Source organism: Salmo salar, chromosome 24 (genome assembly GCF_965601325.2).
Source record: "Salmo salar chromosome 24, fSalSal1, whole genome shotgun sequence".
NCBI lineage: Eukaryota > Metazoa > Chordata > Actinopteri > Salmoniformes > Salmonidae > Salmo > Salmo salar.
The window spans coordinates 19,090,686-19,105,874 of NC_138314.1; the positions used below are offsets into that span (position 1 = coordinate 19,090,686).

Consider the following 15,189-nt stretch of genomic DNA (forward strand, 5'->3'; position numbering starts at 1 on the left):
CAGCAGGATAAGAGGCTAACAGGGGGAGCAGTGCTTTTTCCTAGTCCTGTGAGGTAACATGGCATCACACCTAGATGTGAAAGGCCACTTCTATAACCCGGGTGCACGTTTTTGTCCTAGCACTACACAGCTGATTCAAATAACTAATTTAAGCTTTGAATCAGCTGTGTAGTGCTAGGGCAAAACACATGCACCCAGGGGTTGAGAACAGGACAGAGTTTGGAAATTCAGTAGTCCATAAAAGTTCAGCATTAGACAAAGGATGTTCAACATATGACATTAAAAACAGCTTCATTACATCACCGACAAGTGTGATCGGGAATTTCTATTGGAGAAGCAGTCTCTGCCCATCTTCATACTGTACCGTCTGACAGTACACAAGCCACTATACAGGTGTAATTTCCCACAATATTTACCATTGCTTGTTGACTAAATACATTTGACCTTACGAGTCACTGTCCTGGGGAAAACACTGCCACCATAAAACTGTCAAAGACCTGGGAGTCACCTTTTAAGGCAAAAATATGACCATTGCATTAAAGGGCAGTAATGTCCCCAGGGGTTTTCAGGTTAAAAACAAAATCTGTGCTGCAGACCCAGTTATGGAACAGGTGTACCCCAATGGCTCAAATACCCAGAAACACATGAATTATGCCAAATTGCAGTCATTTTTCATATTCGCCACCCATGATAGACCTGACTTTAACACCAGTCGCTAGTCATTGATGGATTTGTGTGGCACCACTGGTCAAAGATAATTCCATGTGCACAAAGATCTAGCTACAGCATACACTGACATATCATTTATGCATTTTAAAAGGTTATGCACAAACTGACAATGAATGACACCAAAACATGCTTAATGAAGGAAAGCAGACATTTATTGCAGATCTTTGACATGAGAAATCAGTATCTAACCACTGAAGACCAAAGCATTGAGACAAGATACCTGTTCCTCAGGATGTTGGACCCATGTTGAGGAAGAGCAGGAGGGGAGAATGTACAAGGGGGAGGCACTCTTACACTCAGTAGCCAGAAGACTAGCCAGTGTCAAAATATTCAAAAGCACCAAGGGAAACCCTATCCATACAAACAAGTGACAGCTTGTAAACGAGGCTGGTTTCTCTGTACCACACCAGCCAAACGTTGCCATCTCTTTATGCAAGGATAAGGGGGGGGCAGAGAATGGTCTCATTGTATTGACCAGACATGTATAGTCAATACAATCTCACCCCATAAAACCACAGTCCAAAATACTCATCACATCAGCCAGTGACAGTTCTGTGGAGGCAGACCAAAGCTTTTCTGTAGGACACTTTGGAACCACTGAAAATGTTACTTAAGTTACAGCATTCAGTAAAGTCAATGTGAGATAAAAAAAAAAATTAAACCCTCTGGGGTTTAAGCTGCCTTCTGAATCCTTGGCTTCTCTGTATCCACGCCAAGTTTCAGAGAACAAATAAATATAAAAAAAAAGGTATTGTGCCAGTAGTAAGAGCTCTTCATTGTGGCAAAGACGGCGTTCCTTCAGAATAAAGAGGGTGGTTTCTCTGTAGCTACACCTGCCATCAATACCCAAGGAAGAAGAGCCTTGACCTTAAACCATTTTGTGAAATAAAAAAAGATGAAATTAAAACTACCTTTTGAAGGAGTTTAACATGACAAGCCAATGACAACATGTTTTAAACAATCAAGTATAACCAACACCCCTACAGGTCTTAGCAGTGACATAGCAGCTTCTGACTTTTCTGTATTACGTCAGAACAGCGCAGACATCTGCAGGGGCATCTCAGATTTTACTGCGTATAGTCAAGAACGTTACTTGAAAATAATCAAGATTGTCTCGTTTCTCAGCCTGCAACGCACAGCATTTCTTTGAAAATAGCAACAACTACTGACCCTTAACCGCTCCATTCTTACATCCTCAACAAATTATAAGGGGGGTGAAATAAAGCTTCAAAAAGGATTTTGGGTGGGTCACAATACCAGAAATAAGTGGAAACTAAAGGGAAACGATTAAGGGGCAGGGAGGGGGGGGGCCCTTCAGTAGCACCAGTAAATTAACATGATATCAACGTGTAGCCTTGGTAAGTCAGACTTAACAGAAGCAAAATATTCCAAATTTAAGTATAAAGGACAGCTAAGCCCGAATAACCAAACTACAGTATTTACAGTTCCTCAGTCATGCTGGGCAGGGGCTAGGCGTTGTAGTGTGAAAGACATCAATGGAAGAGGAAGACTAGGCTAACTGCATAAAGAGCCTAGTAACACTGTACAACAAAGTGGGACTTGAATGGGGCGCAGCTTAAAAGTCGAGGCAGTAAATTGAGCGAGACTGCTACAGCTGTATTAGATCAAAATAAAGCTATGATATTTTTTTTACTTAACTAGGCAAGTCAGTCATGAACAAATTTTTATTTACAATGACAGCCTAGGAACAGTGGGTTAACTGCCTTGTTCAGGGGCAGAATGACAGATTTTTACCTTGTCAGCTCTGGGATTTGATCTAGCAACCTTCGGTTACAGACCCAACGCTCTAACCACTAGGCTACCTGCCGCCTCAAGGTGGATCGAGAATCTAGACTGACTTTCACAATTGTTCCCATTTGAAAGCTGCAATTTTACAACATTAAACACTATCAGAATAGCATATTTGAGAAATACGCTTTATAACTTTAACTTGTCTTAATGCTTTTGATAAGCCAAATCCTACTAATTAAAATGGCCTGCAAAGGCAAGCTTGGCACAACTAAGGTATGTTCAAAACTACTGATTTGATTTTTGTATTGTTTGTTCTACCTCATTACCTTAGGCCAATCATGTTTAGGTCATTCAAAAACACCTCAACTTTGAGAGCCTAGAGCACCGTTAGATAAATTCATTGAAGTAGTGGCGGGAAAAAACCAGCACGCATAAAAACTGAAGATAAATTCACATGAAATGTAAAGAAAATATAAAATTAGGTTTAAAATGGACACCAACTCTGCAAAAAAACAAACAAAAAAAAGCCAGCTGCGGCTATATAGCCCAGATCCTCCAACACTGAGGGGAAAAACAATTCGACTGGACATACGTCAGTCGGAGTGCCATCGTTGAAGTTCTTTTTGGTGACCTCAAAATTGGTGTTGTACAAAACAAAGTCAGTGATTAGATCATCCCTAACCAAATCAGAATATCAAAGTCAATTCGTTACCTAGGTGTGTTCTGGCTCTGGACCAACCCACTGGTTTCTGGGACCAATTAAAGGGAAAGGGGGATACCTAGTCAGTTGTACAACTGAATTAGACCTCCGCATTTAACCAAAGCGCTCTAAAATCCGTCTCGGGGCTTAATCGACATCCACGTTGTCTGCGCCCGGGGAACAGTGTGTTAACTGCCTTGCTCAGGGGCAGAACAGATTTTTACCTTGCCAGCTCGGGGATTCGATCCAGCTACCTTCCAGTTAGAAGGCGTTCTAGAAATCGGTGAGGTATACAAACTCAGTGCGGAGAAGAAACTACGTCTGTGGCGTAGTGTTTGGCCGGAGCAAGGAGTTTGGGTAGCCAAGCAAGAAAATCTTAGCCCCGTCTAAATTGTGCGCTTGCATTCAGTAAGTTGCTTATAACATTTATTGAAATAGGTTATGCAGGCTATAGCAAAGGAATAGGCCACTTGGCATGTCCCTGCCTGGCCAGCTCTATACGGCGTGGTGCCAGTCATGTTGAAATAGGCTAGTCATTGGTCACATCACAATATCACCATTAACAACAGCCGTCAATCATATTCAATATTGTAATAGTCGCACAACCCTAATACGTACTTTCAGATTTTCCTAAGTTAATTGTTAAAAATCACTTGCACTGTTCACACTTAAGTTCACAATGTAGGGGGTAGGGGGGAAAGAGGTTCTAAGTGTTGCACTAGGTGGACAGATCAGCCACTTCAAATTAGAAGTTTTGTCCGCACCTGCCATAGCCTCCATTCAAGTCCCTTTCTTATAAGCTGTAAAACCAGATGAGTCAACAGAGCGAGACGGCTGGTGGAAGAGATTAGCTAGCTAACATCATACATTATCCTCTCAACATTACTTTCCTGAAATATTTTGAGAATGTTTGTAATATTACATTGACTACTAACAGCAAAAATACAGTACAGATGACTGGAGAGATGGAAGTAGAAAGGGGTAGGGTTCTAATACCCCATTAAGAGGGAAGGGAGTTAAGGGCCTTTCACCCCCAAGACCATGTAAGCTTCTCTGTAGTATACACCAACAGGCCTGGGGGGAAAAAGCTTAACAAGTTTAGTATTTTAGCTTTTTGGGCATCTCCCATGGAAAGGAGTCCCGGCCAAAGTGGCCGTAGGCAGCGGTCCTCTGATACATGGGCTTCTTCAGCTCCAGCTCCCTGGAATACACAATCAACTCATTTAGCAGCCCATCACAGGAAATGACCTCAGATCAACAGCAATTCTCAGCCATAATGTTAAAAATCAGCCAATAGGGAGTGTCGAGAACCATGGAAAGAAAAATGATCAGAAAGGTTAATTAGGCCAGCTAGCAAAGAGGGGGGAGGAAGTGATAAAGCGTCAACACTTACCCTGCTAACCAACTCATCCTTGAGCAGTGTGGGGACTGCATCTTGGAGATTGAAAGCGTACTGATCCAATTTATGAAATGTCATTGAACTTTAACATGGTCTGAGAAACCAATGCCCTTTCAGTTGGATGTGAGCAGGAAACCCTTCGTCGTGCTGGGTATTTAACATGCCATCTGACAGATCGGACAACCTCTACTGTAGCTCTCGAAGCTTTAACCTTTGGCATTACATACTATACTTCACTGGCATTTAAAGCGAGACAGTTTGGGCAGGAGTGGAATTTCAGGATTGGCAAACTGTCACAAGCCAGATTGCTGCCTTCTTACGTGTCAGTAGCTACTGGGTATGTCATTAATCACAGTAGCGAATCATACAGTAAAGGGTTAGAACCATCTGAACACCAGCTCAGGCAGAACAGAAAGACAGGAAGCGTGAGTTAAAGGCGAGTGACAGAAGGAGCAGATTCAGAGAGGCACACAGCTTCAAAGGGGAACACTTTACCTGACAATGACACCAGGACGAAGGTCAAAGTTTCTCTTGACGATGTCCAGTAGCTCCCGCTCACTCTTCTGGGATGTGCCGTAGTGGAAAATGGAGATTGAGAGGGGATGGGCTACTCCGATGGCATAGGCAACCTGATGTATAGTCGTGAGCATACAAACATGCATCGGACTTTAGGTTTGATTTCGTGGCACCCCTTTGCAACTGATGTATAGTGCATTTGGAAAACATTCAGGCCCCTTCACTTTGTTAGGTTTTTTGTTTACAAAGGATCTAACCTACACACAATGACAAATCAAAAACTGGTTTAGAAATGTAAGCAAAACTTCAAATCTGAAGTCACATTTACATAAGTATACAGACCCTTTACTCAGTACCTTGTAGAAGCACCTTGGCAGCGATTACAGCCTCGAGTCCTCTTGGGTATAACGCTACAGGCTTGGATCCCCTTTCCTCCCATTCTACTCTGCAGAACCTCAAGCTCGTCAGGTTGGATGGGAGTGTTACTTTCAGGTCTCTAGAGATGTTCGATCAGGTTCAAGTCCAGGTTCTGGCTGGGCCACGCAAGGACAGACTTGTCCTGAAGCCACTCCTGCGTTGTCTTGGCTGTGTGCCTAGGGTCGTTGTCCTGTTGGAAGGTGAACCTTCGACCCAAGTCTGAGGTCCTGAGCACTTCCTGTTCATCTTTCCCCTCGATCCTGACAAGTCCCCCTGTTTCGTTGTTCAGTCGTTTCATTGGCGTTACCAATTGTTTTCTTGGTGACTATGGTCACAGCTGCCTTGAGATCATTGACAAGATCCTCCGTGTAGTTCTGGGCTGATTCCTCACCGTTCTCATGATCATTGCAACTCCACGAGGTGAGATCTTGCATGGAGCCCCAGGCCGAGGGAGATTGACAGTTCTTTTGTGTTTCTTCCATTTGCGAATAATCGCAACAACTGTTGTCACCTCACCAAGCTGCTTGGCGATGGTCTTGTAGCCCATTCCAGCCTCGTGTAGGTCTACAATCTTGTCCCTGACATCCTTGGAGAGCTCTTTGGTCTTGGCCATGGTGGAGAGTTTGGAATCTGATTGATTTTGTGGACAGGTGTCTTTTATACAGGTAACAAACTGAGATTAGGAGCACTCCCTTTAAGAGTGTGCTCCAAATCACAGCTCGTCACCTGTATAAAAGACAACTGGGAGCCAGAAATCTTTCTGATTGAGAGGGGGTCAAATACTTATTTCCCTCATTAAAATGCAAATGAATTTATAACATTTTCACATGCGTTTTTTTGTTGTTATTCTGTCTCTCACTGTTCAAATAAACCTACAATTAAAATTATAGACTGATCATTTCTTCGTCAGTGGGCAAACGTACAAAATCAGCAGGGGATCAAATACTTCCCCCCCTCACTGTAAGTGTCATTGACAGTGATGCAAATGAATACAAAGTAGAATTATGCCACACTTATTTTGAAAGCTAAACCAAGTCCACTATTGTGGCTAGCTTCACAACACAACCCGGTCGAGCCTCACTAGCCAGATGAAGCTAGCTGGCTGCTTATAACATTAGCTTTGGGCAACAGGGTTAAGTAGCTGGCTAGCTATTTATTTTCATGAACTGAAGTTCAAATTAAAATAGGCAAACATGTGGCAACCTAGCTAATACTTACAAGGATTCCTAAAATCATTGCTAAGAATAATGAAAATGACTTAAGTTGCGACTGGTCATTGTTTTCAGGCTTGTATTGTTGCTAGCTACCCTAGAAGTTGCGGTCGAAAAAAATTATGCTTTATTACCAACACGGTATTGTAAACACATCGTTCGTAGCCGGTGTTTACAGACTTTTGTACAGCTTTGACAGTGCTACCATCTTTCACACGCAAAGTACCCAAACGGCTTTCCATAGCATGTTGTGAAGCAATTACTGTAACTCCGGTAGGGCAACAACTGAAAAATAGCGCACTCGGTAGTGTGTACCAGTGCTCGACCAGTCGGCAAAAGACAACATCACCCACGACAGAACAGTTGATTGTCAAAGGGAATGAATTCCATTATCTTCGCTTTAACCTGTTATGGCTAGGGGGCAGTATTTTCACGGCCGGATAAAAAAACTTACCCGATTTAATCTGATTATTACTCCTGCCCAGAAACTAGAATATGCATATAATTATTAGCTTTGGATAGAAAACACTCCAAAGTTTCTAAAACTGTTTGAATGGTGTCTGAGTATAACAGAACTCATTTGGCAGGCCAAAACCTGAGAAGATTCCATGCAGGAAGTGCCCTGTCTGACAATTTCTTGCCCTTCCTGATTATCTCTATCCAATACAGGGGATCTCTGCTGTTACGTGACACTTCCTACGGCTCCCATGGGCTCTCAGAAGGCGGCAAAAAGCTGAATCGTGGCTTTGCAGGCTCTGGCTGAAAAAAAGTAGCGCGTTTGGATAGTGGCTGCTCACAGTACTATTCCTGGTCGGAATATTAATTGCTTTTTTACGAGAAAAATGGCATCAAAATTGATTTTAAACAGCGGTTGACATGCTTCGAAGTACGGTAATGGAATATTTAGAAATGTTTTGTCACGAAATGCGCCATGCTCATGACCCTTATTTACACTTCGGATAGTGTCTTGAACGCACGAACAAAACGCCGCCATTTGGATATAACAATGGATTATTTTGAACCAAACCAACATTTGTTATTGAAGTAGCAGTCCTGAGAGTGCATTCTGACGAAGAACACCAAAGGTAATCAAACTTTTCTAATAGTAAATCGGAGTTTGGTCAGGGGTAAACTTGGTGGGTGTCTAAATAGCTAGCCGTGATGGCTGGGCTATCTACTCAGAATATTGCAAAATGTGCTTTCACCGAAAAGCAATTTTAAAAACGGACACCTCGATTGCACAAAGGAGTTCTGTATCTATAATTCTTAAAATAATTATGTTTGTGAACGTTTATCGTGAGTAATTTAGCAAATTCACCGGAGGTTTGCTAGTTCTGAACGTCACATGCTAATGTAAAAATCTGGTTTTTGATATAAATATGAACTTGATTGAACAAAACATGCATGTATTGTATAACATAATGTCCTAGGTGTGTCATCTGATGAAGATCAAAGGTTAGTGCTGCATTTAGCTGTGGTTGTGACATTATATGCTAGCTTGAAAAATGGGTGTCTGATTATTTCCGTCTGGGTACTCTGCTGACATAATCTAATGTTTTGCTTTCATTGTAAAGCCTTTTTGAAATCGGACAGTGTGGTTAGATAAAGGAGAGTCTTGTCTTTAAAATGCTGCAAAATATTCATGTTTTAAAAAAATGGAAGTTTTTGTATTTGAGGAATTTGTAATTTGCGCCACGCCCATCATTGGATATTGGAGCAGGTGTTCCGCTAGCGGAACGTCTAGATGTAAGAGGTTAATGGATTTCACCTTTGAGTTCACTGACATTCCTACTCCTTCAAATGACTGCTTGATCCACACAGCAGACATTGTGTGCCAAGTTAATGCTGTGTTGATCGTGTAGCGCAAAATTTTACGTGGCATCATTACGTCATGTACCTTCGTTATACAAGTACGCACGGTATCTTTGACATCGGTTTTTAACGTCGGTCCGATACAGAAGTTGGCATTTTTAGCTAATATCGGTCGATTCCGATATGTTCACCGATATAGCATGCATCTCTTATTCTTGGTCACCTCCATGACCAAGGCTCTTCTCCCCAGAAGACAGTTTGGCCAGGCAACCAGCTCTAGGAAGAGTCTTGGTGGTTCCAACTTCTTATATTTAAGAATGGTGAGGCCAGTGTTTTTGGGGACCTTCCAAGCTGCAGACATTTTTGGGACCCTTCCCCAGATGTGCCGCGACACAATCCTGTCTGAGCTCTACGGACAATTCCTTCGATCCCATGGCTTGGTTTTTGCTCTGACATGCACTTGTCAACTGTGGGACCTCAGGCAGGTGTGCTTTTCCAAATCATGTCCAATAATTTGAATTTACCACAGGCACACTCCAATCAAGTTGTACAAAAATTAAGGATGATCAGTGTAAACAGGCTGCACCAGAGCTCAATTTCAAGTCTCATAGCAAAGGGTCTGAATACTTATGTAAATACGGTATCTGCTTATTTTTTAGAAATGCATTAACATTCTAAAGACCTGTTTTCGCTTAGTCATTATGGGGCATTGTGTGTAGATTGACAATTTGATTTAATCCATTTTAGAAGGCTGTAACATAACAAAAATGTGGAAAAAGTGAAGGGGTCTGAATACGTTCCAAATGCTCTATACATGAGGCGCATCAATATCAGGCTCCTTATTAGGATCACCCTGCCCTCACCTGGACAAGGACCCGCTTGCACAGCTCAGCCTTCACCAGAGACTTGGCCACCCAGCGGGCAGCATAGGCAGCAGAGCGGTCCACCTTAGTGTAGTCCTTCCCTGAGAAGGCTCCTCCACCATGGGCACCCCAGCCTCCATAAGTATCAACAATGATCTTACGGCCCGTCAGGCCAGCATCACCCTGCAGGGGAAAGAGTAACGGATCATACTGAGTCCTTTCCAATTTACCCAAAAATTATGACTGTAGTAACAAAATATGGATCAAATCTCATGTAAAAATGCTTATTATGAACAGTTAAACAAGCCCATGGATCAAAGTTACTTTAGCATTTGCCCCTTCAAGCACATACCATAGATGCCCAGTCCTTCCACTACTTATCAGGGTTCCTATACATTTTCAGATGGAATTTCAAGACAACCAAATTTGTGATGACCAACAATTAGCAGCATCTTTATGTACATAAAAAAAGGTTAATGTGGTATTGCCACTGGGAGGCTGCTTTGTGAGCCCATGTACCATCTGTCATTGTGCAAGGCACTTAGACGACAACACCCAACTCAATAGATGCTAGTCAGCCTGAAATGTCCCATACATTGGATCCAGAAATCAACTGAAAGTATCTACCAAAGAAGTTGAAGCCACATAATCCAGAAGGCTACAAATAGTTACCTAAAATGACAAGTCAAATTATTTTGATTTGATTAAATGTGATTGAACCGAATCACAACTAATAATGGCGAAGTGAATTGTTTGTTTTGTCAAAAAGATTAATTTAAATGAATTGTTCCAAAAAGTAAATCAACTTTGTGCGACCTTATTTGCAAGTATCGGTGGAATTTTGGGGGGGAAACATATGCATCATTCTGTTATGTAGATTTTTTTTAATATGCCTAAATAAACTACTTTAACTTTTTCACTCGAGTTACAAATATCTAACAGTCACCCCAGCGTGAGTGGTTTTATGCATGTGACGTAAGAATGCACCGTTCCAAAATGTGATTGTTATGTAACAGGATAGTTAACATGCACTGCCTGCTAATTATCTATAGGCTGTTTCAATTTGTCAATTTCAAATTATTTTCTAGCAAGTTGTATTTTCTAACAGTTTGAATCGAGGTGTTGCGCCTCATTAATTCATATAGAATTAATCCATTTCAGTGTCACAGACAATTTATGTTTGAGGCTTTACTGAGCCAGACAAAGTTCCCTTTTCGAGGAGAGCCCCTCCCCATTATTTCCGCACATCAAGTATACAGACATTTGCGCAGTCCTGCCCATTTTCTGGCTGGCACTCGCATTGCCTCCATTGTTATCCTTACAATTAATATTGGACATGTGCATTCCTATCAAAGTGCCTTATTTCCTGTACATCGTGTTGTCGTTTCTATTGTAGTATGCATGTATGCAGCATAATGTATTTTAAGTTTTATTCACATTTAGGTACTGGTGACAAATAATACCTTCTGATTTTTTGCATGATTGTAATGGACACCTATGATGCGTGTAAAATACTTTTGAAGGTTGTACTGATTATAATGAGCTAACGCTAAGCTATTTGCCATGTTTGTTGACATTATACAATGCATTCTGGGTGTAACTTAAACATCTGTAAGACCAAAGATGTTATGAGGTGAAGGAATGGTTCACTCATCTTGCGAGTAAACTTCCGGAAGTGAATAATCGTAGACACACCAAAGCAGAGGACACTTTACAACCGACTAGGTATCCCCTTTCACATGCAAACTACAAACAGACCAAACTCATCTTGTCTTTTATCTGTGGTTGACATGAAAAGAAAAATATGGTGTGTGCACAAACTACCGATCGGATTACTTTAGATTTCTAGAAAAGTGTTTTAATCAATTATTTCAATCAATGTTGATCTCACCAGTGATGTGATGAATTATAGTATTTGCTATTGCCAATTCATATTGTGTTTTATGTCAGCCTAGAGTCATCTAAATATGACCAGTTGTGTTATGTCAATCTTTCCTCTGTTAGCGCTAGGACTAATGTAGCCTACATTTTCCAGTTTGATGATTGTGTATACTGTCACTACTTCTGTGAATGTCTGAACATAGCAGCCAAAATAAACTGGTCACATTCAGGACATAACTTTGTAAGGACTGTAATTATTATTTTTTTTTTTAAACAACATTTTAGCTAGCTCATATGCTGACTTGCGTCAATTGAAACAGGACATTCTAAACAAACCGGTTTGAATGTATGCTGCAAGGGCCACTAGAATGATCACACCCATTTGTTGGTACATGTTAAAAAGTTCATAGAAATTATGAAATACATTTCCATGACTTCGCCAAAACGGTTCAAAGTGTATCATTTTCCTAAACTTTTCCAGGTCTGGAAAACCATTTAAATTCAACGACTTTTCCAGGATTTATGACATTACGAATCCTGACTTATTGTCTCACCTGTGGGCCTCCGATGACAAAGCGCCCGCTGGGCTGCATGTGGTAAATGGTGTCATCATCCAGGTAAATGCAGGGCACCACAGCCTTGACGATCTTCTCCTTGAGAGCGTCACGCATCTCATCCAGGCAGATGTGCTCATCATGCTGCACGGAGACTACGATGGTGTGGACACGCACTGGCAACATGGCGCCACGGTCTTGGCGGTACTGAACGGTCACCTGCACACAGAAGCAGACCCAGATAGACCGTCAGCAGGATTGTTCAACCGCAGGCATAGATTAAGGTTGCTTTTACCCTGCTCAGACATTGGACGCATCAACCAAGAGATGCAAAAATATTTTTGCACCAGAAGGCAAAAATATATGAAGTGGATAAACCAAGACGTAAAATACCAATCCAGGCATTGTAAGGTCTGGCATGTGTCAGCAATGTCTGAGCAGAGGAACAACCTAAAATGAGTTATATGCTGGAGTTACTGCTGGCCACAAACAAGGCTGGAGAGCTTGAGTATGAAAACTAATATTGCACTCATCAGCTGGTATTTTATTTTATTTATTTAACCAGGTAGGCAAGTTGAGAACAAGTTCTCATTTACAATTGCGACCTGGCCAAGATAAAGCAAAGCAGTTCGACAACATACAAAAACACAGAGTTACACATGGAGTAACAACATACAATCAGTGATACAGTAGGGGAAAAAAATAAAAAATGTGATAATGATATGATAAACAAACTACTTTGTCCTAGTCTTAGACTATTCACATAAGGCTGAAATGACTATCAATTGCACACAGGCAGCTTACCTGGGTCTTGGAGTCAGGCCGGAGCCAGGGCAGGGTGCCATTGCGACGCAGTTCAGCCATTTTAGCGTTGAGCTTGTGGGCAAGCATAATGGTGAGGGGCATGCACTCCTCCGTCTCATCAGTGGCATAGCCAAACATCAGGCCCTGACAATAGAAAAAGTTGAACTTTAACATCTGAAAGGAAAGCTGCATATTTAGCTTGCTGATAAATGTACAGCTAACGTCACTAGTGCAGTGGTCCTCTGCACACCAACTCATACCTGGTCCCCTGCCCCGATGTCCTCCTCATTGCGGTCAATGTGAACACCCTGGGCAATGTCTGGAGATTGCTGCTCTAGGGCCACCAGCACATTGCAGGTCTTATAGTCAAAACCTTTAGAGGAGTCATCGTATCCAATGTGGCGGATGGTGTCGCGAACAACCTTCTGATAGTCCACTGTAGCACGTGACGTCACCTCCCCTGCCAGCAGGATCATCCCAGTCTTAGCAACAGTCTCTGTAAAAGGTGGAGGGGGAAATAGTACATTAGAACCATATCAATCAGAAAAAGCATATCAATCAATACTCATTTGGCAAAACTTTGGGGAGTTATGCCATAATATAGGCCTACCACCATTAACATGCAGAAAGTTTGAGATTCTTCCATTCATGTGGCGTTCACAGCTGACTCCAGGACAGCTAGAAGTTGCATCAGACAAAAAAAAGATGTGCTTTTTCCTTACCACAAGCAACTTTAGCATCAGGATCCTGCTTGAGATGGGCGTCAAGCACAGCATCACTGATCTGGTCGCAAATCTTATCTGTAAAATGAAAAATACAGATGTATCAGTTCACAATGCTACATCAACATTTGTGCAATTTACTGGTAGGTTGCTTGTTCAAGAGCATGTAAAGCATTGCACAAATGGTAATAATTAAAGTGATTTTCTCCAATAGGTTTGGATTATGCTGGAAGTGTTTGTATTGTACACTGTTCTACCGACTGCAGTTTGAGTTGTACACATGCTGTACCATATGTCAGGATTATGGCGATGGTGGGAGGGGCCTAGCGGTATGTGTAGCCACAGATAGATTTACAAAATCGGTTTCATTGGTCTGAAGCATCCGGTTGGCGTTTCCACTCACCACCAAATTTGGGGGGCCCTAGGGAGAGAAGGTGGATTTTGGCCGACATTCTGCCAGTCGTCGTCGATTAAACGTGTGTTATGTTACCAAAACTATAATTTGTTATGAACAGATTGGCCTACGTTTAGCATGGTTGACCATTTGCCAAAGTTTCCAAAAATGTAGTTGTTCAGAAGGAGAACAAGGGAGAATTAAGTTACTTCACACCCCACAGTAGGCGTTCCCTAATGGAATTATGCAAATACATGCTAGAACGCGCCAATCGGTTCTCGCTAGAACGTGCTTGGATCTGCCCACTAAGGTTTGTTTGCTTCCATTGGCTACGACAGGATTTGGTTCGTCTTGTTCAGTTATTAAAAAAAGATATATAGATATATATATAGTGTAGCGATGAGCCTGAACCCGCCACCATTTCCGCGGGTTCACATGCAACTAAAAATCTGATTCGTTTGGATTTCCAAGATGAACTACGACCGGTATAGACAAGGAGTGGCACTTAACTCTTCATACATCCAATGTAGTGCCCCTTACATAGCAACCAAACGCGATAGACAACACATATGGCCTTGTTCCCCGAGAGCCCGCGCGCAAACTGGTCGGAATATTCCGGAGATTTCGTGAAATAAACATGATGACCACTACAGGATACAAATATTTTTAAAGAGAATATATCCCAAGGACTGATAACGTTCGTAATCGCACAATAGAGGCCATGTGAACAACGCTCAGCAAAGTAGTTAGCTGGTTAGCTAATAAACTAAGAACAATCTGGGCCTCACATGCGGCTTATGCAAGATGCTGACGCCGGTGTGGTTTGATCAGCAGAGATGGTTAGCTCGCTAACGATAATTAGCTAATTAAGGCGGCTAAGCAACACCGACGCACGTGTGCTAAACAAGCCATCTAAACAAATAGCTGACAAGCCATAACACACTGTCTGTATTTGTAGCTAAAGTAGCTTTCTCACCAGGGTGTCCTTCTCCAACTGACTCCGAGGTGAATAGGAAGCAGTCCTCGTCGATAAGGGAGTTGTGAAAACCGTTAATCTCTCCGTTCATCATTGTTGCTTTTTTTGGCAGATATAATAAAGAAATGTTGTAGCTAGCTAAATTATGCGTAGTTTATTGATTCGTTTCCTGTGTTGGTGTTCTCACGCGACTTCCGATCAGTCAGTAAATTCCACGCATTCACTGTCATTTAGATGTGGCGCTCTGGTATTTATTCAGAAATTCACAGACGTCACTGTCCGCAGCATTGGACGATACCATATTAAACATGGGGGTGGAAACGTTGACTAGGTGCACTGAGAAGAACGCAGTTGTGTATCGGGCGGCTCAACGTCATACTTCTCGTGTAATCAGAGAGGAAGAGGCGAAGCGAGAGGGTTTACTCACACCAAAATATGTCCACGTTAAGCAGGCCATTA

At 42.0% G+C, this 15,189-nt stretch overlaps 1 protein-coding gene across 1 annotated transcript; it reads right to left on the reverse strand.

Annotated features, from left to right (window-relative positions):
- Window positions 1-859: 859 nt before the first annotated feature.
- Window positions 860-14,973, reverse strand: LOC106585265 (S-adenosylmethionine synthase). Its single transcript, XM_014171297.3, has 8 exons — window positions 14,731-14,973; window positions 13,361-13,438; window positions 12,899-13,134; window positions 12,639-12,782; window positions 11,835-12,053; window positions 9,400-9,582; window positions 5,076-5,209; window positions 860-4,382 (listed from the first exon to the last, which is right to left on the reverse strand). Exons 1-8 carry the CDS (start codon window positions 14,822-14,824, stop codon window positions 4,280-4,282), a joined length of 1,191 nt encoding a protein of 396 aa, XP_014026772.1. The 5' UTR covers window positions 14,825-14,973; the 3' UTR covers window positions 860-4,279.
- Window positions 14,974-15,189: the final 216 nt, after the last annotated feature.